Genomic DNA, 24,421 nt, shown 5'->3' with positions numbered 1-24,421 from the left:
CTGCATGTACTTATGGTATTGTCCATCACACACTAGTTAATGTCAATGCAGCATAGCTGGATAAAAATAGCTCCATTTTGTAGCTGTAAACATTTAGATTAAGTGGCAGGCAAGATGTTTATCAGTTCTTAGATCTTTCCCGCCCCCCCAAAAAGCTTGCCGTTTAGTGCACGTTTTATTCAGGACATAGTATTCCGTATTTTTAAAAAAGTCTAGAAAAAAGTTTTACAAACAATCCACTAAAACAATGCATGAGAAGATTTAGTCATGGCAATTTCACTGGAGCTTTATTGCCTCTGTTGGTAATGAGAGGGATTTGTAAGAAATTACATTGAACTTACAGAGATATGCAGATGTTCTTTTCTAAATATAATCTTGATCTTAAATGTTTTATATCGGGCATGTCTAATCTTGTACATTTTTAATGTATAAAAACAGATTACAAATTTTAAGTATTTAACCCATTTTTTGACATTTGGCAAAATGAAACTGATCCATTAAGGGGAAATCATCATCAAATTGAGGACTTAAGCACTTATGAATTAAAGCAATCCAAATAGGTAACTGTTTGAATTCTTTAAAAAACAAAAAAACAAACCCTACACGCATATATAAAGGAAGAACACATGGCCACATGTCTGAGCACTTTTCAATACAAAATATTTCCTGTAACCAGGCATTCATCCTTAGAATAACCACACTGTTAAAATCAAGCTTGTTTCCAACTAGTCATTTGTTTCGTTAAATTCTAAGATGCCATTACAGCATGAATAACCTTAACTTTTCTGCTACATAATTATCCAAAGATTTATGTAATGTATTTTTGTTTTATAATTACACAGTAATTATAAGTATGTAGTACCAAACTGATGACAACACTATTTTGTTGAAAAGGTCTCGCATTCATAAGGAATATTCTTTAAAAACATCATGGCATTATGCCAGTAACCAATATCAGATTTTTGTGAAGGTCATATCTGTATTGGGATAAAAGCTAATTAGAGCTCATCTCAAAACACAGCATACTTGAACTAATCAATCTGAAACTGTACCAAAACCCTTAAGACAGAAAACAACACGCAAATATACCTTGTAAAGTTTTCATAATTCAAGTCCCCCATTGATATTTACACAAAATTGAAAAAGGAAATACTGAAAGCAGCAAAACAAAAAAATCACACACATTTTTGGCATAGCCAATTCCAGTAGCTGGAGTAGAAATTTGCAACGCATTTTATAGAACTGTATTCTTGAAATAAATGCATGACCGGACTTTATTAAAAGGGCACTGCTATGAGGGAAAGCCTACCTTTTAGTCAACTTCAAAGCACACAGGGTAAAAGTTTTAGCAGTTTAATACTTCCTAAAATCTTTTTAGTATCTGCATAAAAGTGTACTGCGGTTTTAGTGCAAGTTCCACTTACTAATTTCAACAGTAATTACAACCTTAACATGGGACTGGCTGGAGTATTCAAGTAAGTACCCTATTCCTAATAATTACTATAATTTTTTTTTTAAGACATCCTAGAGTTTGACATTTTCTGGCTTGTTTTGCAGAAGTTTTTATTTCAAGAAAACAACCTCTTCTTCATAGGTCAGCAACTGAAGAGTGAAAAAGCATTTTCAGGATGAAAGCAGTTCAAGGGCTCCTGTAATGTTAAAAAGCACACAACAAGATAAAATCCTGCTTTGAAGTGAAATCAGTTCTACTTTAGTTATGTGTGACAAATAGTAGTAGTAGTGATCAACAAAATAATGTAAGGAAACAAAAGAAGCCAGGGTAGTATTTTGCATCTGATTATGCTTGTTTGAGAAAGTTTTAACTTTTAATAATCTGTAATTGTCAACCACAATGACCTGTGAAAATCCCAACAAAGTAAGTAATTGAGAAAATGGGCTTTGTCCATAAAGGCAGTACCTATATGTTGTAAAAATGTAACTTAAATGGCCCATGATAATCACTTCAAAACTCAGATTCGTATCAGATTTGCTCTGCTCTTATAAAGCAGGTTCATTTGTTATTTCATACTGCAACCATCAAAACCCATATCTGAATTTAAAATACTGTATTGTGTACAAAACATAAGACACAAAGTCAGTATATTGTTCAAGTTTTAGATTTCCACACAAATGAAAACACCTTCCTGGACAGACAGATAAGCAGTTCAAAACTGTAATGAAATCTGATTAGATAATAATCTAGAGAATATTAGATTCTGTTATGCACATAGCGTGTCTCAATGAAGCTCACTGGAGGCTGACTATAATATTAAACCAGGAGTGCTATAAGTGCACAGTAGTTGTGTAGTACTTCAACTCTTTTCAAAGATAGTTGACATACAATAAAACCTTTCATATAGGCACCTAGATTTCCCAGTATCAACATTCTTGTTTTTGTTGGTTGTTTCTACAATTGTTTTAAATCAGATACTCAAAACTCACTTAGACAAGACCTGTAACTGCCATGAAAGAAAGAAAAAAAATCGGACCCAGTACACTTAAATATATCACTCTTATAGGAAGTGCTATCAGCATAGTCTTTGCAACTAGCCCAAAGTGTATATTTAAGGAGTTTAAAAAAAAAAAACAAAAAACAAACAAAAAAAACAACACATTTGTGATGTTGATCTGTATAATGCAGATGCCAAACAGTTGTCTCATGAAGACAGCATTGTGCTTTATGCGAAACCAGAAATCTCAAAATAATCATCATAAAGCTTCTAAGACTTACGGGAAAGTAAACAAAGGTGGTCCACAAAAATATGATGAAATCCACTATGCTGGAATTATAACTGGCAAAAGTGGTTCAGACTAGAAGAGAAGCCCAAACCACCATTAGATGAATGAATGATATGGTCCAAGATGTATCCTTAAAGGTTTGTCTCAACCCTCAGCCCTTATAGTGAGGATTGATCTTCAGTTCAGTCCAGCCAGCAGAAATTGACTGTGCAATTTTCCGTTGTATTTATTTGTACAGTCTATGTACATTCTAGAAGGGTCCTTTAGTGCTACACTGTCGTACTTTTTGTCCCAGCAATTTGAGGGCGTGCAAATTCCACAAAGTCATCAATAAGAACCGGCCATGCCCCTGAAAGGAAAGAACAAGCAGGAGCACATAAGAAATCAGGTCAACAAATCCTTCCCCCGCCCCCAATGTAGAGCTATACAGTTTAAAAAAACCTCTTTGAATCAAAATAGATTCTTCACATATCTTTCCTGTTTAAAGTTTTAAATGAATAATCCTCATTTGATTCTGTTTAAGATCTGGTTAATATTTTTTTCAATCAATTGAGACCTTTCCCATGCCAACACACAATTTAAACATACCAAATTTTTCAGGTATCATGACAATTTTTTTTTTAAACCAAGAAAAACTGTACAAAGACTCCTTTCAGAGCCAATCAACATGATAATTGGCCTGAGAGGGCGGACAGTACGACAGCAATCTCCACAGCACTCATCTCACCGGGCTAACCAAAATGGGAACCAAAACTCAAATCTGGGTCTGCAGAATAGCAGCAAGCGTGAAGGAATTCTAATAACTGTGAATGCATGCACCACACTAAGAACACAAGAGCACCAAAATAATTAGAACTCAATAGGATTCCAGATTAATGTCATGTTCATATGTTGACATCAGCATGTCTCACCACATTTCAAACAAAAAATCTGCTGCTATTGCAGATACAGTAGGGGACGGGTCTTGAAGAAAACCATACAGATTAAATGAATGTACCAGAGGAAAATACGGTGCACTCAGTGATTATCCAATTCTAAATACTACCCCCTTCATACGTCTTTCATTCTGTGTGTTCCCACCTTCATTTAAATATAATGTCGGAATTGCTAACAAATCAATAACTGGTGGCTAAAGAACAAAAAAACACTATTCCTCTGCTGAGGAACAGCAGAAGCAGAGAAGCCATGCATGGATGGGGGGGGGGGGGGGGGGGAAATGTACAATTACTTGATTTGTTGGAGGAACCAAGAACTGGGTAGGTAAATTTATTTTTAATTTATGGGTGGTAGAGTTGGAGACAATTTGTTTTATGCAGGGAAGAGCTAATTTTTGGGAGGCAGCAGAGTGAAAATGTTAAAAATAAAAACAAAAAAAGTAATCTCCTGACTTTGGGGAAGTGGCAGCACAAGTATTTTTCACCTGTGCTAGTAAGCTTAGTCCTCATCAGCTGCGGCAGAGAACTTCAAACCCCAGAAAAAATTCACACACTGTTCTGCAGACATTCTGTTTGCGAGTTACTAGACAGATATGCTACCCCAGAGACACACTGCTAAATGTACTATCCACAGAAACACACACACACACAAACTGATGCAACGAAACATAAATATTACCTTCCTCATCATAATTAGACATATCATCTGCTATCATTGTACTGAAGTCTAAAAGAAGGTTCCAAGTATCCTTAGGTATTGATCTTTTATGATGTTCCTATTTGGGGAAAAAATCTGAGTTTAAAAACCATGAACTAAATTAATTTTAAAGTCTGAATATTCAATATTAAATCCCTGAGTATATGCAAGTCACCCTCAACTAAATTTTGATGGTATTTGCCAAAACTTGCAACATCTATGCACCACAAAAGAATGCTCTGTCAAAATAAGTTATGTGATCTCTTCAAAGACTTAAATACACATGGATTCATCTTCCACACTAAAAAACCCACAAACTTATTGCAGCCCAATTTATATTATATAATAAGGTTTAAACTTACCAATAAAAATTTGTTCCACAGGTCTAGGAATTTAAATCTTCCATTAAGTACTAAATTCCAGTAGGCTATAGCCATTTCTAAATCTGTAATATTAAAAATATGTTACTCTTATAGATATATTTGAAATATACATTTTCTCCACAGGTATTTTCACCAAGCCTGACTGGACTATAAACTAAACTAATGAAGGTGAAATAAAATTCACTCTCAATGCAAGAATACTCTTAGGTTCTTTCAAAAAAATTTTAAAAAGGTAATGAAAACTGAGGAAACTGGTGGGTTTGTTACAGATGTATGCCCCAGGGTCATACCTAAATCTGAGGGTTAGTTCAAGACCTGAAAACGTATTTAAATTGTCCAGGTTCAGAATTACTCTGCCCAAAGCATACAACAGATTTTTCAACTTCTTTTTACTGTAACTTAGCAACTCAGACCCAACTTTGCTCTACACAAAATATACCATTGATTTCAATAAGAGTTCCACATCATTTGCTGGATTAGGCTCCTTTAATCATATTTAATCAAATGCAATTCCCATAACCTAGTTTGCTATAATTTTATTTTTAAAGCAACTTTGTTACAGGTTTTAGAGTTTCAAAATGGTCTTGTCAAATCGATAAACAGATTTCCTTTAGGTCAAGTATACCAGGAAAGACTATGTACGTTAAGTGGTTGTCTTTATGATGGCCAATGTGGATTCCTGCCCGTTTTAAGTCTATTTTTCAGGGTAACTTTCAATCTCTCTCTATTTTGAGTGGGCCTGTATTTCTCAAAGCCAGAAACAAATCAGGACTACTGAAGTATGTGCATGTACCCCAAAACAACTTTAGTTTACATCATCAATTAAGAGAGAATAAACTCTTCAAAAAATCTCAATACCACCAAGAGAGAATCACTGTCAGCCTAACTGGATCCACCTTCAAAGTGTCCGCTTCCAGAAAGTCTTACATCTTCTGGAGTGTACCAATTTGTTTTGTCCATAATCAATCCATACTTTAAGAAGCAAAAAGCATAGGCACACTGTTAGATTACTCTTTCAGACAAACCAATGCATTTTTAAAGTAATATTAAAGACGTCTAGATTAAATATGTTTATCTGCCAATACGAGTACCTATGCTGGTCACACCTGAAAATTCTCACTGACTTATTCCCTGTGCTGAAAGTCTCTCCCCCTTTCCCAATAACTTTAACAGTGCTCCTCTAACTAGTCTAATAGACAGATTTCAGAGTAGCAACCGTGTTAGTCTGTATTCGCAAAAAGAAAAGGAGTACTTGTGGCACCTCAGAGACTAAAATTTATTAGAGCATAAGCTTTCGTGAGCTACAGCTCACTTCATCGGATGCATTTGGTGGAAAAAAACAGAGGAGAGATTTATATACACACACACACAGAGAACATGAAACAATGGGTTTATCATACACACTGTAAGGAGAGTGATCACTTAAGATAAGCCATCACCAGCAGCAGGGGGGGGAAGGAGGAAAACTTTTCATGGTGACAAGCAAGGTAGGCTATTTCCAGCAGTTAACAAGAATATCAGAGGAACAGTGGGGGGGGGGGGTGGGAGGGAGAAATACCATGGGGAAATAGTTTTACTTTGTGTAATGACTCATCCATTCCCAGTCTCTATTCAAGCTTAAGTTAATTGTATCCAGTTTGCAAATTAATTCCAATTCAGCAGTCTCTCGTTGGAGTCTGTTTTTGAAGCTTTTTTGTTGAAGGATAGCCACTCTTAGGTCTGTGATCGAGTGACCAGAGAGATTCTGACATCATAATCAAAAAGGCTGACAAAGGAGGTGCTGTCATCATGAATAGGTCGAAGTATGAACAAGAGGCTACTAGGCAGCTTGTTTTATCTTTTTTTGTTCTACAAATAAAAGCACACAACAACTCATATTTTAGTATCAGTAGTCTTACCTTTCTAATGCAATGGATGTGCCCTCTTTCCCCCACCATGGCAGCTCCTGAGCTGGGGCTGGGAAGGAGGGGGAGGTCGCTCCCTCGCCACAGCAGCCACAGAGCTGAGGCTGGGAAGGATAGCAGTCTCTCCCCAGCAGCCGCAGCCCTGGAGCTGGGGCAAATCACCTTTTTCTCTGGCCATTGCAGCCCTGCACATCCCAAAATAGACAATCCAGGAAGTTTTTGGAAAGCGTAGGGGACAATTTCCTGGTGCAAGTGCTAGGGGAGCCAACTAGGGGGAGCGCTTTTCTTGACCTGCTGCTCACAAACCGGGTAGAATTAGTGGGGGAAGCAAAAGTGGATGGGAATCTGGGAGGCAGTGACCATGAGTTGGTTGAGTTCAGGATCCTGACGCAGGGAAGAAAGGTAAGCAGCAGGATACGGACCCTGGACTTCAGTAAAGCAGACTTTGACTCCCTCAGGGAACAGATGGCCAGGATCCCCTGGGGGACTAACATGAAAGGGAAGGGAGTCCAGGAGAGCTGGCTGTATTTCAAGGAATCCCTGTTGAGGTTACAGGGACAAACCATCCCGATGAGTCGAAAGAATAGTAAATATGGCAGGCGACCAGCTTGGCTTAATGGTGAAATCCTAGCGGATCTTAAACATAAAAAAGAAGCTTACAAGAAGTGGAAGCTTGGACATATGACCAGGGAAGAGTATAAAAATATTGCTCGGGCATGTAGGAAAGATATCAGGAGGGCCAAATCGCACCTGGAGCTGCAGCTAGCAAGAGATGTCAAGAGTAACAAGAAGGGTTTCTTCAGGTATGTTGGCAACAAGAAGAAAGCCAAGGAAAGTGTGGGCCCCTTACTGAATGAGGGAGGCAAGCTAGTGACAGAGGATGTGGAAAAAGCTAATGTACTCAATGCTTTTTTTGCCTCTGTTTTCACTAACAAGGTCAGCTCCCAGACTGCTGTGCTGGGCAACACAAAATGGGGAAGAGATGGCCAGCCCTCTGTAGAGATAGAGGTGGTTAGGGACTATTTAGAAAAGCTGGACGTGCACAAGTCCATGGGGCCGGACGAATTGCATCCGAGAGTGCTGAAGGAATTGGCGGCTGTGATTGCAGAGCCCTTGGCCATTATCTTTGAAAACTCGTGGCGAACGGGGGAAGTCCCGGATGACTGGAAAAAGGCTAATGTAGTGCCCATCTTTAAAAAAGGGAAGAAGGAGGATCCTGGGAACTACAGGCCGGTCAGCCTCACCTCAGTCCCTGGAAAAATCATGGAGCAGGTCCTCAAAGAATCAATCCTGAAGCACTTAGAGGAGAGGAAAGTGATCAGGAACAGTCAGCATGGATTCACCAAGGGAAGGTCATGCCTGACTAATCTAATCGCCTTTTATGATGAGATTACTGGTTCTGTGGATGAAGGGAAAGCAGTGGATGTATTGTTTCTTGACTTTAGCAAAGCTTTTGACACTGTCTCCCACAGCATTCTTGTCAGCAAGTTAAGGAAGTATGGGCTGGATGAATGCACTATAAGGTGGGTAGAAAGCTGGCTAGATTGTCGGGCTCAACGGGTAGTGATCAATGGCTCCATGTCTAGTTGGCAGCCGGTGTCAAGTGGAGTGCCCCAGGGGTCGGTCCTGGGGCCCGTTTTGTTCAATATCTTCATAAATGATCTGGAGGATGGTGTGGATTGCACTCTCAGCAAATTTGCGGATGATACTAAACTGGGAGGAGTGGTAGATACGCTGGAGGGGAGGGATAGGATACAGAAGGACCTAGACAAATTGGAGGATTGGGCCAAAAGAAATCTAATGAGGTTCAATAAGGATAAATGCAGGGTCCTGCACTTAGGATGGAAGAATCCAATGCACCGCTACAGACTAGGGACCGAATGGCTCGGCAGCAGTTCTGCGGAAAAGGACCTAGGGGTGACAGTGGACGAGAAGCTGGATATGAGTCAGCAGTGTGCCCTTGTTGCCAAGAAGGCCAATGGCATTTTGGGATGTATAAGTAGGGGCATAGCGAGCAGATCGAGGGACGTGATCGTTCCCCTCTATTCGACACTGGTGAGGCCTCATCTGGAGTACTGTGTCCAGTTTTGGGCCCCACACTACAGGAAGGATGTGGATAAATTGGAAAGAGTACAACGAAGGGCAACGAAAATGATTAGGGGTCTAGAGCACATGACTTATGAGGAGAGGCTGAGGGAGCTGGGATTGTTTAGTCTGCAGAAGAGAAGAATGAGGGGGGATTTGATAGCTGCTTTCAACTACCTGAAAGGGGGTTTCAAAGAGGATGGCTCTAGACTGTTCTCAATGGTAGCAGATGACAGAACGAGGAGTAATGATCTCAAGTTGCAATGGGGGAGGTTTAGATTGGATATTAGGAAAAACTTTTTCACTAAGAGGGTGGTGAAACACTGGAATGCGTTACCAAGGGAGGTGGTAGAATCTCCTTCCTTAGAGGTTTTTAAGGTCAGGCTTGACAAAGCCCTAGCTGGGATGATTTAACTGGGACTTGGTCCTGCTTTGAGCAGGGGGTTGGACTAGATGACCTTCTGGGGTCCCTTCCAACCCTGATATTCTATATTCTATGATCCCAAATTGCTCCCACCCCCTCTTCTCACCATCCTCTGCCACCTGCCACCTACTCCTTATGCCCCCCAAAACCACCACCTCACCTTACATGTGTGTCCAGGCACCTAATTAGTGAAGCCATGGCTGTGTGGCTCGACTAATTAAGTGGGTGGCCCTTCATTCTCTTGTGTGCAGCCGCCCAGGCCTGCACCTAGAGAGAACTATCTGTAGACCACCTGAATGGAGCTTGCGGACTACTGGTGGTCCACAGACCACAATTTGAGAACCTCTGGATTAGTTTAAATGCTGCAGGAGTGTACAATCAAAGTGTCACCTATAGCACTCCAATAAGTAACTCCTTTCTTATGACCTTACTTCATCCCTGGAAGTAAAAAAAACTGACAGGCTTTTACATCTCTATCAAAAGTGACCACATTCAGAACAATTCACAGAAGTATACCACAACCAGATGCAGAAGTGTCATGTGTGAGACTCCATAGCTGAAGCTACAAACCACTTAACGGGAGTGATAAAAAAAACAAACACACCCCCTACTTAAAGTCTTTTATCAAATATCTCTGTCTGACATGCAAGTTATGACAAATATATAGGCATGCAACACAAAAAAGAAGAGGAGTTGAAAGCTCATGGAACTACTGTATTGCAGAACAAATTTAATCCTTGGGGCATCCATGTGAGTTATTCCCATTTTACAGATACGGAAACAGAGTTTAAGTGAGCTGCCTAGGAAGCAGCTACACCCTGTGTCTCATTTTACCCATCTACAACCTGAGAATATAAAAGACTGAACATGTTGACAGATGCATGCATGTAGGTAATTATCCCCATATTACTGCACAGATGGGTAACTTACAGCATGGGGGAGGAGGTGCACTAGTGTATTAGACATGTGCCTAGAAATCAGATGTGGGTTCTCAGCCTAGAACATCAGCTTCCTGTGTAAAGTTGGACACATCAATTAACCACTCTGTGCTCGGGATTTTCTCATCTGTAATACAGAGATACTTGATATTTGCCTACCTCACAGGATGTTTTGAGGCACAATTAAACACAATAAAGTGCAAAGTATTAAGATCAGTAAATGGTATGAGTAGAACTAGAATTCTGAAACTCCTTAATCCTGGCACTGCTATCAATCTACTTAACCATGTGTTTTGGATTTTTCAAAGGGGGCAGCAATGAAGACTACCACTGGCTGATTTTTATACATCTGTACCAGCGTGGTGGTAGCATCTCAAATCATGTGCAATTACAGGAACTCCTTCGGAATTTAAGTTGTTTAGGAGGCATGTAGATAGATTAAACATTTCTAGAAGTATACACGTGCAATGTCAGGAAACCTAGAAGCTGATAATATAAATGAAAATAACCTTTAGTGGCTACATAATTTTGCAATCTAATAACCCAGTATTTATTGGACAATACATTAAAACAAATTAGAAGTTTCTACAGGAAGCCACTTAAGTTGGATATTCCAAAAATAAAAGGTGTCCAAGTGGAGTCCTTATTTAAGGAACCCCACAGGCTCCTTGCCCCAGCCTACTCTGCCCTCTCCCAGTTCTTGTCTCCTCTGCATTTGAATCAGGCAGCTTCCTCCTCCATATTGTCTATCCCAATTGGAGGGCCTATCTTAACGAGAGCACAGGAGTGAGTCTCCCTGCTCTCAGTTCAGGCATCTGGACCAGCACAGCCCACAGCAGCTCAGGACTGCAATTACAGGGAAAGTCCTGCTCAGCTCTTGGCGGCACATGTCCAGTGTGGATGGATTCCTTGGGGAATTAAGGTTAAAAAATATAGGAAGTCTCTACTGAGCATATAGAAACTAAATTTTTCAAAAGCTTATAACTAAGGCTACATTTTAGTCACACATATTTTTAGTAAAAGTCACGGACAGGTCATGGGCAGTAAACAAAAATTCACAGCCCGTGACCTGTCCATGACTTGTACTATATACCTCTGACTAAATGCTGGGTGCTCGGGGGGGAGGGGAGGGGGAGACACTCACAGCCTGGGACCCCCGCTGTGGTTGGGAGGAGGGGAGTTGGTGGCCTGGCTCCGTGCGGCTCCCTGGAAGCAGCAACATGTCCCTCAGCTCCTAGGCAAAGGGACGGCCACAGGGGCTCCACATGCTGCCCCCGCCCCAAGCACCGGCTCCGCAGCTCCCATTGGCCAAGAACCGCAGCCAGTGGGAGCTGCAGGGGCAGCGCCTGCGAGCAGAGGCAGCGTACAGAGCTGCCTGGCCATGCCTCTGCCTAGGAGCTGAGGGATGTCCCTGCTTCCAGGGAGCCCCACCGAGCACTGCCTGGAGCCCTCACCCCCTCCCACGCCCCAACCCCGCGTCCCCTCCCACACACAAACTCCTGCTGCTGCTGGGGGGGAGGGGCGGGGGGAGACCCACAGTGGCCTAAGACTGCTCCAGCAATGGCCGGTGCAGCTGGATCACTGCAAAAGTCCCAGAGGTCCTGGAAAGTCATAGAATCCGTTAATTCCGTGACAGACTCATAGCTTTACTTACAAAACTTAGTCAAATTTGGGTAGATTTTCACTGGGATGGCCAGAGGTATACTCCTGACACAAAGGACAACAACCACCCCCTGCCAAATATTGAGCCCCTGCTCCAAAGCACAGGGGCACTAAAACTTTTCAAAGAAAAGGTCACCTAATTTTAAACACGGGAGAAACAATGTATTTTTTCCCTAGCCCGGTTCTCAGAAACAATGTAATTGTTTTGGGCTGAAATTTTTCAAAAATATTCAGTCTGAGCCCCACTCCTAGCATAAACATTTTAGCCAACAGTTAAAGTTTGGCAAAATTATAAGCAACTTACAGTAATATCTTATATATGGGAAATTAATACTAAGCACGGCCACCTGCCTATAGTAAGAGGATGAAAATGAACAATAAAGAGTTTTAGATTTTACTGGCATGAGCATTTAAAATGCTCGCAACACTCATGAATTTTGAAGCCACAAACAAATAATGCAAGTCAGTCCAAATAAGTGCAAATAATCAAACCTTTATACCACACTCATGTATTTTGTTTATGCCACTAATTTAACTAAAAGCTTTTAGAAATATTATATATTTGTGGCATAAACTGAATACATGAGGGGAGAGTTTTACTGCCACTCATTAGGAGTGACTTGCATAATACACATCATGCAACAGTGTTACTTACATCAAACAGGTCTGTGTGTAGTGAAAACCACTTATCCCACTCTAACTTAAAATACCCAGCCAGGCCTACTGAGAGTACAGGAGAAGTTTGAAGAAGTTGAAGTTGGCACAGAAAGTGTCCTTATGGAGAACAGACATTGCTAATTTATTAATATTTGGTTTTGACCTAATGAAGATTGGTCCAGGTGCAAACTGCAGATTTATCACATACAGTAGAACATAAACATAGTTTAATCATGCACAAATGTGAAGTACTGTGCACATTTGTTGGTTTAAGAAACTTTCACTGGTGAGATTAATAAAAGTTTGCAAGCTGCAAATAAAATAGCTGCAGATTTTTCATTGCCCTAATTTCCCTCATTAAATGAAAAAAAATTAATTTCCATTGTTTAACATTAAACAGTTCAAATTACAGAAGATCAGGAAATATGAGTTGCTTTTGGAACCTTAACTGCGCTGTACATAAGGCCTATTTCTATTCCAGACTTTGATTAAACGAGTAGCTACATTACAATGGCATAAATGCATATAATAAAACAAAGGATGTGCATCCTGGCCCAGTTAATATTGCTGTTAGAATCTAGCTTTTGCATTCCCTTAACTATTAATGCAGAATCAAAAGTATTTCATTTAATTATTAGTAACAAACTACACCTTTTCCCCCCGCTCCAATGACTTTTTCCTAGTGAGCAGTTCTTCCACTTCACTTGGACACTTGATGCAATGACTATCAAGGGGGCAGCAATAAAATAAAATTATAGAAATCGTAATTTGTGTGTCTCATTGGGTTTTATATTCTGGAATTTGTCGTCATTTTGCAATCTTTCTCCAAAAGAGAAAAACTATAGATCCAGCAGGCCCTGAATTGTGCTTAAGATCTTGACTGTAGATACAATGAGATGAAAATCTAATCATTCTTGATATGTGGAAATTACTTGGCGATACCTGAATTGTAGTTTGCAAAGAGATTTACATGTATTTTTGGTGGTATGAGAAACTTTGTGCAAGTCTATACCTTACAAGTGAAAGTTAGGCTTTATATTTTTTCTCCTATTGTTCATAGTTGCAAATTCTAAACGTTTTAATTATATTTTAGTATGAAATCATAACGTGTTAACTTTAATGAAATTTTGCACATACTGTACTCTGAAGGGAAGAATGCACCATCACATGTTAAATTGAAACATTCAGTTCATAAGGCCGCAGGAAATCTCCATGAATTTGAAAATCTGGCATTGACCTTCAACTTAGTCCTGATATCTATCTTTTACCACAGTGAAATATATTTTTATCCCATGGCTAGTCTAACTGGATCATAATAATAGTTTCACATACTACGGTAAGTATTAGAGACAGTTTCTAGTAACAGTATCAGAAGTGTTTACAATTAAGAATACATACCTAAACCTTTCTGTCCAGGATTCTTTGCAAAGTTGAAAGTAAACTGATAAAAATCCTTAAATCTTCCTGGCTCTTTTAATTCTTGTTCCATTTTAGGAATCTGGGCCTTTAGTTTTTCTATGCTGTCACATCTGTATTTTAAAAAGCAAGTTTTTCTGTGTATTATTCATTTTGTCAAAACACCACACTAAATTTATTTTTAAAACCTTATCTACTATGGACAATCCTTAGTTGCTTTAATACAGAAGGATTATGCAAACTAATTTCAGCAACTCTGTAACTAGTCTGATTATATAACAATGTCAGCTGCTTTTTAAAAAAAATGTTTCTTCACATTGGCATGTGAAGAAGCTGGTTGATACATGTAATCGAGAATAATTAAAGGTCTGTCAGAATGTTCCTACAAAACAAAAACTAGAGCTCTCATGTAGGGCAAATAAGTTACATTCTTAGATAAACAGCCCTAAACATTTTGGCCTTTGGACCAAATCCTTCTTTTACTCACTTGTTTTGTTGTAGCCAATGGGATTATTCGCATGTTTAAAGCAAGCAGCATTTTGCCCTTTATTTGGGTTCGCTTATAACTTCTGCCAAATTTATAGAAGATGTATTTCTATATTCATAGAAGGCAGATACTAGACAAATTTTGAGAAGACATAATTCAGTTCTGAATTGCTAAAAGTGGACATTTTCTTCTTTTAGTTCCAGCTTTCTCCAGTGTGTTACAGTGCTAAGTTTCTTTTACCTGTTGCATACTTACCCTAATTCTGTCATCCCATCCATAAATTCCAGCTTTGAGAACTCACACTGTGTTGCAGCTCTGAATTTCCATGCAATGATCAGTACGCTAATACTGGCTGGGTCAAGTGCTAGGTCATCACAAAATTGTTGTATACCATCTATGCCAATTTTATTTTCATCTTGAGGATCTTTGGAATACAATAGTAAAGATTAAAAACAAAAATTAAATCTTCCATGATTTTGAAGTAATTTCCTTCACACAAACAAACACACACAAACATGCACAAAATCACCTCTGGAATAAGCCACATTAAAAGGGGATATTTAACCACTTAAAAATATATACTTCAGATTCTATTTGTAAGAAAACATTAAGGCTCGTGGCAGTTATTGGAATGAACTCTGTATAGTTTTCAGAGTAGCAGCCGTGTTAGTCTGTATTCGCAAAAAGAAAAGGAGTACTTGTGGCACCTTAGAGACTAACAAATGCTCTAATAAATTTGTACTCCTTTTCTCTGTATAGTGAAATCCTCTCTGTATCCACTGAGCAGACAATGTTCTGCATTTTCATTATTTTTCACTGATAAATTACCAGGTTTTTTTTAATTAAAGGAGTTCAGTTTTTACTGATTTACACCTATTTATTAATCCACTCAGTCTTTTTTCAAGTACTTATTTTTGTTAAACACAAAAGCTTTACATGATTGCTCTGTCCTTCAACTCTGAGACTGAAACAGTTCCACAGTATAAAAAAAAACACAGCACACACACACACAATGGAGGTTGGAAATAATCAAGCAATGTTAATATCGCACCACAACTGGCTCACAAGGACCTGTGGCCCACCTATTTCTTTGCATCCATTTAGTGTGGCACTGATTTAAGCAATCAATCCTCCACAGATAAAGATATATAATGTCCCCTATCCATCTGGATACCTCCTTTAGTGCCAATCTCCTTACAGGTTTGGATAAATGGGCCTGGGTTCTTCCGGATCCCCATACAGTCAGTCGTTCCCTTTCTGTGGCAAACTCCAAAACAGCTTCTTTCCACACCAGGGGACAGCATCTCACTCCCTATTGGTCAGGCTAGCTCTTCTTCTCAGGCCTTCCTTTGTCAATCATTTCACTCTTTCCCTTCTTCTGAGCAGGCGTATCTGCAATCCTTCCCCAAACCAACAGGGCCTCCTGTTCTACATAGTGTCTCTCCTCTCCCCCTCTTGGTTCCCTAGCAGATTCTGAGTCTGCCCTTGGCTCCCCCTTCCTACCAGGAACAGCGTGCCTCTCTCTCCCTGAACTACCAGCACACAGAACCCCAGGAACCTAGACAAGCTCCTTGGGGATTACAGATAGGTAAGGTAAAAAGGTAAATATGGGGCAAAAATGCAAATCTGTGCCTGAATACCAACAAGAAAATCAATGCTTAGAAATGTTCAATAAAAGTAAAGACGGGAGCAAAGAGGATGCATTGCACTGCAAGTACTGCAGCACCGAGGTCAGTGCTCGCACTGACAGACTAAAGGAGCATGTTGAAAGCAAGTGACACAAGAAGCTTAAAGAATAAAGTGAGCTTCGGGATAAACAGTTAATATTAGGAGCTTTAATCAGAGCTTTAATGAAAGAGAAGACACAGTATGACTGTGTCAATGAATCTGCGTGTGCTCTTTGTTTCGCCAGACAATCACTGTTAATAGCAGAGGGGCCTATTGGTGACTGTGTGTGACAATACGGTCCAGGTGCAAAACCCCTTCCTAATGCAGACAACCTCACTTGTAAGTATCTGAAAGAAATGGATGATGCTTTAGTATCTAAACTGATAGAATTAATTGATGAAAACGGGGTGACTAGTCTGATTTTTTACAAGACTCCTGATGCTTTAGATCACATGCTTCTTGGCCTTTTTTTTTTTTTTCATTTTTTTATTTCAAAGCGAATAAACCTGCATTGTTTTGTGCTGATGTGACATTCATCCCCTCTGCTGCCAGCTATTTTGTCAACATGTTTAAGATGTACCAACTAATTTTGGAAAACGTGGCCACAACTAACACAGATTCTACTTCCTACATGGCTAAGTCTGCATGGGAGATTAAACTCCATCAGAAACAGGAGTTGCTATGTATTATTACCTGTCCTGCTCATCTGATTAATGTTGCATTGTCAGCAGCTACTGCTACAGAAGAAATGAAAGACGTGAAATCTTGCATCATTGGATTTGGGACTGTTTTCAAGTATGCAAACAAGTTGAAGGGTTTGTTTTATGCAGTGCGAGATGAGTGCAGAGCCGGCTGCTCATTATCTACCCCTGTTGTGCCACATTGGTGGATGAGCTTGTGTTTCGCTGCCTGTCATGTAACTAAGGGAGGACTGTGCTAATGCATCTCCTAGAACATCTTGATTTTGTTGGCTCTAAAACAGAAACTCTGAAGAGACTGGCAAATAACCAAACAACCGCCAGATTCTGTGCACAAGGTTTTCAGTAACATTCATTGCTGAAAACTTGGAATCACTGTCACACAGAAAACACTGGAGTTTTCTCCGACTACTGCTAACACATTTGCCAGTACAGATGTTTACCAGATCCTGACAACTAAAATCTCATCTGAACCGAGCACAAAAGCTGCAGGAGACACATATGATGAGAAAACCCAGCTGTTTCTGGAAATCCTTCCCATCCCAGAATACAAGAACTAAAATGCATTCAAAACCTTCAACACAACACTAAGCGAGAAATGGGAGATGACCGTGGTCTGTAATCTGAATCCTGAAATGTTTGGTGCTGAAGATTCTTGGAATGTCAGCCAGGTATTGCACCCCTTCCTCAAGGTGAATTTTGTAGCAGACTACAACTGTTACACCAAAGTGTGTCAACCATTTGCCACTAAAGATGAAATTTCAAATCTGAAAAGGGAATTTACTACTTACATGAACTTGCCTAACCCCGATAACATGAAACTCAATGTGCTGGCTTTTAGGAACAGTCATCAAGACACACTTCCTAACTTCAGCCAAGTGCCATGGTAAGCTTTGAGTGAATCCCCGGATCTATTGAGGCAGAGCACTTATTTTCAAAGTTGGATTACCTCCAATACAACAAAAAGAGGCTCAACATGAGTGAGGATACTTTGAAGAAAATTATGCGAGCGTACGCAAACCAGGATTTCTGGAAAAACTACTAGGTCTGAGAGACACAAAATATACCTTTGTTTGTTTAAAAAAAGTTTCAATTATACTGGAGTAAAATGTATATGCTACAAGTTTGTTTTTTTTTTTCCCCTCCCTATTTTTTATTTTTAACCCAATTTCATCCTGGTTTTAATGTTGGAAAATAAACACTGAAAAATTCCCAGATTTTTTTTTAAATAAATAAAAACTGAAAATGTGGAACACTAAGCATAGGCAAAAGCAGTGCAAGTGCCCTGTGGATGTGTGCGCTCACCTCTAGGGTGCCCACCTACTGCCCAGACACAGAGTTGCAGGGGACTTTGCCTCTTGCCCTCCCTCTGTTGGCTACTTTTCAGCTGCATTGATCACTCCCAACTCCTCCTTGGGGTATTTTGTGGCTTGACCCTCTGACCAAGTCAGGTTAAAGTCTAAACGTCTTCTGGAGTAGCAAGAATAAATCCAAATAAAGATTCAAACAAGTCTTCAAATTAACAGCCCCTCCACCCCCTTCAGGCTTCCCGATAGCTCCCTTGTTGTATCTATCCTGTTAAGCCCTACTCTAGGGTCTCTCTCCATCAGAGAGATGTGCCTTCGCTGGAGTATCTCCAAAAAATGAGCTCCCTCAGTAAACTTGTATGGCTTAGCTCTGCCTCCACTATCCAGAAGGCAACTAGTTACTCCCAAGATTCAAAGCATAACTAGTTGGATGCCTTCCCTTGCCTGGCTGGTGATGGGACTTAACCCCTATCACTTACCCACTCCCTGGCCCGAGGCAGTACCTGTCCAGGTACTCTGTCCATGTTACTGTATTTGGCCTTGCAGTCATTCCAGCTCTTCTTCCAAGTCATGTATCCAGATGAACAAAGTGTTTTGATCATCTAGCACATCTTGATAACATTCCTTCCAGTATTCTTTATCTTGCACATGTATTTGCAGGGCTTCTTCAGCAGTGGCTAACCTACCTTGGAATTACTGGAACTGTGTTCTCTCCATGGCTGCTCCGGCCTCTTGTATTGCCTATGGCATGGCAGATCAGAGTCCATGACCAGGGCAGCTTCTCCCGTCTCCTCACTCAGAACATCCAATTCCCACAAATTTGCCCAATTTGATCTCTTCCCCTGCATGGTCCTGCTCTTGACTCCCAGAGATTGAGGCCCCACTGTCACATGGTTCCATGATATACAGTACAGCTAGTTCTTTTCATACGCCAGTTTTGTCCAAACCATTTCTTGCTCTTGTTTTACAGCCTTCTCTATTATTCTCTGTCATGATGCTTCCAGTTTGCCTCATATAATTGTGTTGCAAGAGCTTGTAATTGACTTGATGTCTCCTCTCAGAGTCTCTCAAACAGCTCCCCACAGCCCATCGACTCCTCACCCTTGCTGCTGGGCCATGCAGACCAACACCCCACATCTGGGTGATGGTCATAATTTGGTCAACAGATCCAAGCAGTACTCTCTCTCATAATAAGGTTGGGAGATTAGGCCAGTCTCTATCATCAATTATGGACCAGGAGAGGTATCTTACAATGCTGACACTCAGCTTACTCCTCCAACCTTGTTGTTCTATTTCTATCGTCAGGTAGACCCATGTCTTCCAGGTACACATGAAACTTTCACTGGCAAATGCTGATCTATTCTCACTATGAGGAAACTATTCCCTTATCTGTCTGTACCTAGACTCAATCAGTCCTCATTTCCTGTCCAGCCACTTCAGCAGTTACCTGGTAGGCTGAAGTGTGCCCCCTACTAAGGGAACCTCTCAAGCCACCTTCCATGACTGAACAAGCCTTCGGTATATCAGCCAGTTGGCCACACGAGAAACACAAAACTGGATTCTTCTGAGTGCTGCTACCTTCTCCAGTTTCTTAAGTACAGAATTGTTTACGAATTTCTCTCTCCATGCGTCTCCCATGCCATCCTAGAATCAGGGTTCTCTCATATTGCTTCCATCAGAACGGTCCCTTTGACCTATGCCTTTGTTCAGGTGGTTCAGCATTAGCACCTACCACATAGGTCTCTGGACTCACCATGGCCTCATCAGCAGAAGTTGGCCAAAACTTCCAGAGTCAACTATGGGCCCCCACAGACAAGATCCTTAGGAACTCTTCTACAAGTACAGGGTCCATCACTTTGTCCAATGAGTTTGAACAGGCTGTAACTATTGTGTTGCCAGATCTCATAAATGTGCTGCCACTCTAGGGTGCACCCTCAGGGGAAAGGCTCTGTCCTAAACATGTTGTGGTACACTTCTGGGCCCAGACCTAGTTTATCCAGAATATCTTTTACTATTTTGTATGACTGTACCTGCTGTCAAACAAAGCTTAGTAGACCACCTGAGCTTCTCCTGAGAAGAATTGGGCTACCTGCTATGGTCGCTACCCTCTCAAATGTGTGCAAAAATCCCTCCAGGTCAACATCTGGGCCCAACTTTGCCAGGCCTAGTACCAGTCTGGCAGAATTCTCTTTTCCCAAAACCATTCATGTCCCTGGGGGCTGCTTTTTTAGGCATTGCAGGAAATGTTCTTGCTGAGCCTGTCCAGCCTCTTGCTGTTGTTGCTGCCCTTATAGTAGGTACAACAAAAGAGCATGCATCTGCTCCTATTGGGTTGCCAGCATGTGGACTATATACTCCATCGTCCCAAAAGAAAAAAAGAAAAGACTCTTAGTCGTTCCTCTACACTTTGCCTTAAAATGAAGTTGGTATCTCTTGCTTTTTTCCACAGAGTGGGGTTCCAAATCCTTCTTCTGGAATCACATGTAAATGTGTCCTCAGCTCTCGGGCACCCCCTCGTGTCCGGACATGGCATTGCAGGGAACTTTAGCTCTTGTACCCCCTCTCTGCTGGCTACTTGCTTGTCCATGGTGAGCACTTCTGACACCCCCTTAGGGTATTCTGTGGCTTGACCCTCTGGCCAAGTCATGTAAAAATCTAGACCCCTTCTGGGGTAGTGTAAAGAAGTCCAAATAAAGATTCAAACAAGACCTCAAATTAATAGCCCTTCCAAGCCCTCAGGCTTCACTATAGTTTCCTGGTTGTATCTAGCCTGTTAAGCCCTAGTCCAAGCCTTCTGTCAGAGATACCCGTCTCCTGTGTTCCCTGTAACCTCTGCGCTTGGGCAGCCACCCCGGAGAGATTTAAATGCCGCCCAGCTGATGAGCAGAGCGCGCACAACCAGCAGCATGTGTTCAGGTGCTCCTCTCCCCACGTCACTTTGTCCTGCAACTGCTTCTGGGACCCTCCTCTGGTTGTGCAAAGCGGAGGGGGGGGTGCTGATGTCAGGTGTCCCCCTCCCCCCCACCTCTGTACCCCATCTCCACAGAGTGGGGGCTGGGACACAGCCTGGTTCAGGACTCAGAGCTGCTGCGGGGAACGGTGAGTGACTGAATGCCTTTCTTAAGAAACAGTGCTGAGATTTGCCCAGCAGTGACCTCACAGAGAGAGAGAGAGACAGAGACAGACAGACAGACAGACAGACAGACAGACACACACACACACACACCCCCACTCCCCGTGCCCATGCATCACATCTCTGCAGAGCAGGGGAGGGAAAACAACAGGGTTCAGGACCGAGCAGGAGAGCCTTCAGTGAATGTCTTAAAGAGATAGCACACAGCATCTCTCAGAAACTTCCCCAGCAGCCAGCGCACACACAGTCTGTGTCTCACTCACCTCCCAACATATACTTGTATTATTGTTGTTGTTCTTGGTACTTCCGGCAGTGCACATATATTCTCTCTAATTTTATTCTTTCAAAGTGTGTTATTTTAGTGTTTTGACTGGTCTATGCACAATTTTTATTTCTTACACTTACATTTAATTCTTTGGCTAGTGAGTTCTAAAATGCTTAACCTGTTCTGTCTGGAGTAATTATCCCTATGGTAACTTTTAAAAAATATATATTATATCTAGGTTTTTTGTTTCTACTCGTGGCGCACATCTGCACATACCTCAATGCACATAAAAAATTAATTCCGCACATGGATGAAAAAAATTAGGAGGGAACATTGCCCGTCTCCTCTACAGTATCTCCACAACTGAGCTCCCTCAATCTACTAATACAACTTAGCTCAACCTCCTCTATCCAAGAGGCAATTAGTTACCCTCCAGGTTAATGTAGACAGGCTCTAACTCTAGGAAAATGAAGGTAGTTCACTACTTAATGCATGCTCAAGTTCTTGGCTAAGATTGCCAATGTGGGTGCCACTTCCAATGATGGATTTTGAGACAACCAAATTGGTTTCCCTATAAAACTACTAAACTTGACATCAATCAGCTATAATTTTGGCCATTCGTCACTTGAGCTGAATTGGATATGGTAACCCAGAAGACAAAGACTTTGTTGCCTTATTAACAACTCCAAATCATCCAGCCACATGTCCTCTCTCCTCACACACAGTTCATAAGAAGTCAGTAGCTGGACTAGAAGAGAAGTCTTCACATTTCAAAAGGAGGTAATAACCCTCTACTAATGTAAGCCAGCAAAGACTTCAGGATAATTGTATGTGTATTACACAATGTTTATGGGTTTCAGAGTAGCAGCCGTGTTAGTCTGTATTCGCAAAAAGAAAAGGAGTACTTATCGGATGCATGAGGTGAGCTGTAGCTCACGAAAGCTTATGCTCTAATAAATTTGTTAGTCTCTAAGGTGCCACAAGTACTCCTTTTCTTTTTACAATGTTTATGCAAAGAGCCCACATCTTAAAACTAATGGCAAATGTAAAGATGACTATGCAAATTATATTTTTTAATCTAAAACATGATTTTTTTTTTTAACTAGAATCCAATGTATTGCTGCAAACCCCCTCTGCCTTTGTCCATTGTTCAGCCAAACATTCAACTGATGACATTTTCAAGTAGACCACAGTGGGTGTTACCATCTCTTTTTTGCCCTGTCTGTATTGGTCTCATAAAACTACAGGGCTGCTTTTAAAGTGACTCCCCATCCTTACTCCACCTTTTTGACTGAGTGACCAATCTATATGCCATTTTATTTTGTCAAGGATTAAGTCTGGAGTAATATGTTACCCACAAAAGAACCAATCAATCAATCAATCTAAAGAAGCCTGGCTATCAAGGGGTAACACTACATGAAGTTCCAAGTTTAAGCCCCAATCTTGCAAAGACTTACACACATGCTTAAGTCAATAGTTCATGAAGTTAAGCATGTGTGTCTTTGCAGTATTGGCGCATTATATAAATGGTATCTCTGCTTTTCTAGTCTGAGCTTGTATTATTAGTTACACAAAAGTTAGTGTCCACAAGTCAGTTTAAATTTAAGTAGAGTAGCCCAGTACAATATCATCTCAATATGCAACAAGTTGTAGTGATGATGGCATGTACGATGTACGATGCACGTGGAATCTACAAATTAGCAGCTGCAAATAAAAATCTAAAAAGCATAATTGTTAGAACTCACTGCACTCACCTTTGTATCTGTTATATAGCTGTTCTAACTTCTTTCTGTCCAATGATCCTTTAACGCTCTCTCGTATATAAAGTTCAGGATTTTGGAAAAAATTGTCTGTTGCAACATCTAACTTCCAGTCATTTTGAGATAGACAACTCACTGCAGTCTTTTCACTAGATTGAGTGAAGATCATAAACTGACGAACTTTATCTTTCTGTGACGATTTCAATTTGTTCTAGGAAAGTTAGAAAAGACAATACTCAGACGAACACTGATTACTGGAAAAAAATACAAGTACCTCCAAATTCCATTACAACCTTCACAATATATTAAACAAAAATTAAAATGTCAGACTGCAACTTATGCTCTTTATACTTAATACATACCTTGTTTTTTACAGTCGGTTATATGAAAAGATGCTTTTTTAAAAAAATTACACGTGGACATATTTTTAGGCACATAAGAGACAACTGGATAGGTATAAATAGATACATTTCTATAAAACAGTGTGGCTGGTTTCCTACGAGTGCACATCAACAACATTGTGTGCCCATAATCTTTACTTGAAGAAGTTAGTGTCTTCAGTGTTCTCAGCTCCTTCTGGCTGCACAATGGAAGGGCACCCTCAAATCCAGGTATTCCATGTAATGGCAAAACTATCAACTAAATCACACAAACCACCCAGAAAATATTAAAATTTACAATATCATCTCAATATGCAACAAGTTGTAGTGATGATGGCATAACACGTGCACATGCAGTTCCTATTTAAAAGGCTGATCTTTTAAAACCTATCTTGCCTAGAAGATACCAAGTTCTCTGCTTACAGCAAGAGCAATTTTGAATGGTTATGTGCGCCAAAGAAAGGTAACTGAAATGCACAAAATTTAAGTCTGCTGTAATTTGGGAAACTCACATTCCTCATGCAAACCGCCCGCCCCTCCCCCCAGATGTTGACAGACTAGTTTGCAACTTCAATTCAGATAATACTAGCAGTTAAAAATAGTGAAAGCTGAAAACTGAAAAATGAAACATCTTCAAACATTTATATAGTGCTTTTTGTTTTCAAAGTCCTTCACAATAACTATATAATCCCCACAACAGTTATACGGAATAGGTATTGTCTCTATTTTATAGAAGCAGAAACAGACTCAAAAAGGTTAAGCAACTCGCCTAAAGCAATATAGCGATACAGTTGCAAAACCTACCCAGCAAAAAAAGACCTGCAGCAGTGAATCTCAGAACCCAGGTGAAAATGGAGCTCATGGGGCTTGGGCTAAGGGGCTA

The 24,421-nt window shown here is 40.6% G+C and overlaps 1 protein-coding gene across 1 annotated transcript in view; it reads right to left on the bottom strand.

The window, feature by feature from the left end:
• Window positions 1-206: 206 nt before the first annotated feature.
• Window positions 207-24,421, bottom strand: part of DCUN1D1 (defective in cullin neddylation 1 domain containing 1) — a 30,717-nt gene continuing 6,502 nt past the window's right edge. The window contains exons 2-7 of the mRNA XM_038417270.2: window positions 23,153-23,369; window positions 14,583-14,751; window positions 13,823-13,953; window positions 4,734-4,816; window positions 4,354-4,450; window positions 207-3,088 (exon numbers count right to left, since the gene is read on the bottom strand). Coding sequence (XP_038273198.1) covers window positions 3,009-3,088; window positions 4,354-4,450; window positions 4,734-4,816; window positions 13,823-13,953; window positions 14,583-14,751; window positions 23,153-23,369 — 777 coding nt within the window. The 3' untranslated portion in view covers window positions 207-3,008. The remainder of the gene's footprint in view (window positions 3,089-4,353; window positions 4,451-4,733; window positions 4,817-13,822; window positions 13,954-14,582; window positions 14,752-23,152; window positions 23,370-24,421) is intronic.

Source organism: Dermochelys coriacea, chromosome 9 (genome assembly GCF_009764565.3).
Source record: "Dermochelys coriacea isolate rDerCor1 chromosome 9, rDerCor1.pri.v4, whole genome shotgun sequence".
Taxonomy (NCBI): Eukaryota; Metazoa; Chordata; order Testudines; family Dermochelyidae; genus Dermochelys; species Dermochelys coriacea.
The sequence above is the reverse complement of the archived record's forward strand: the minus strand, read 5'-3'. Positions and strand labels throughout refer to the sequence as shown.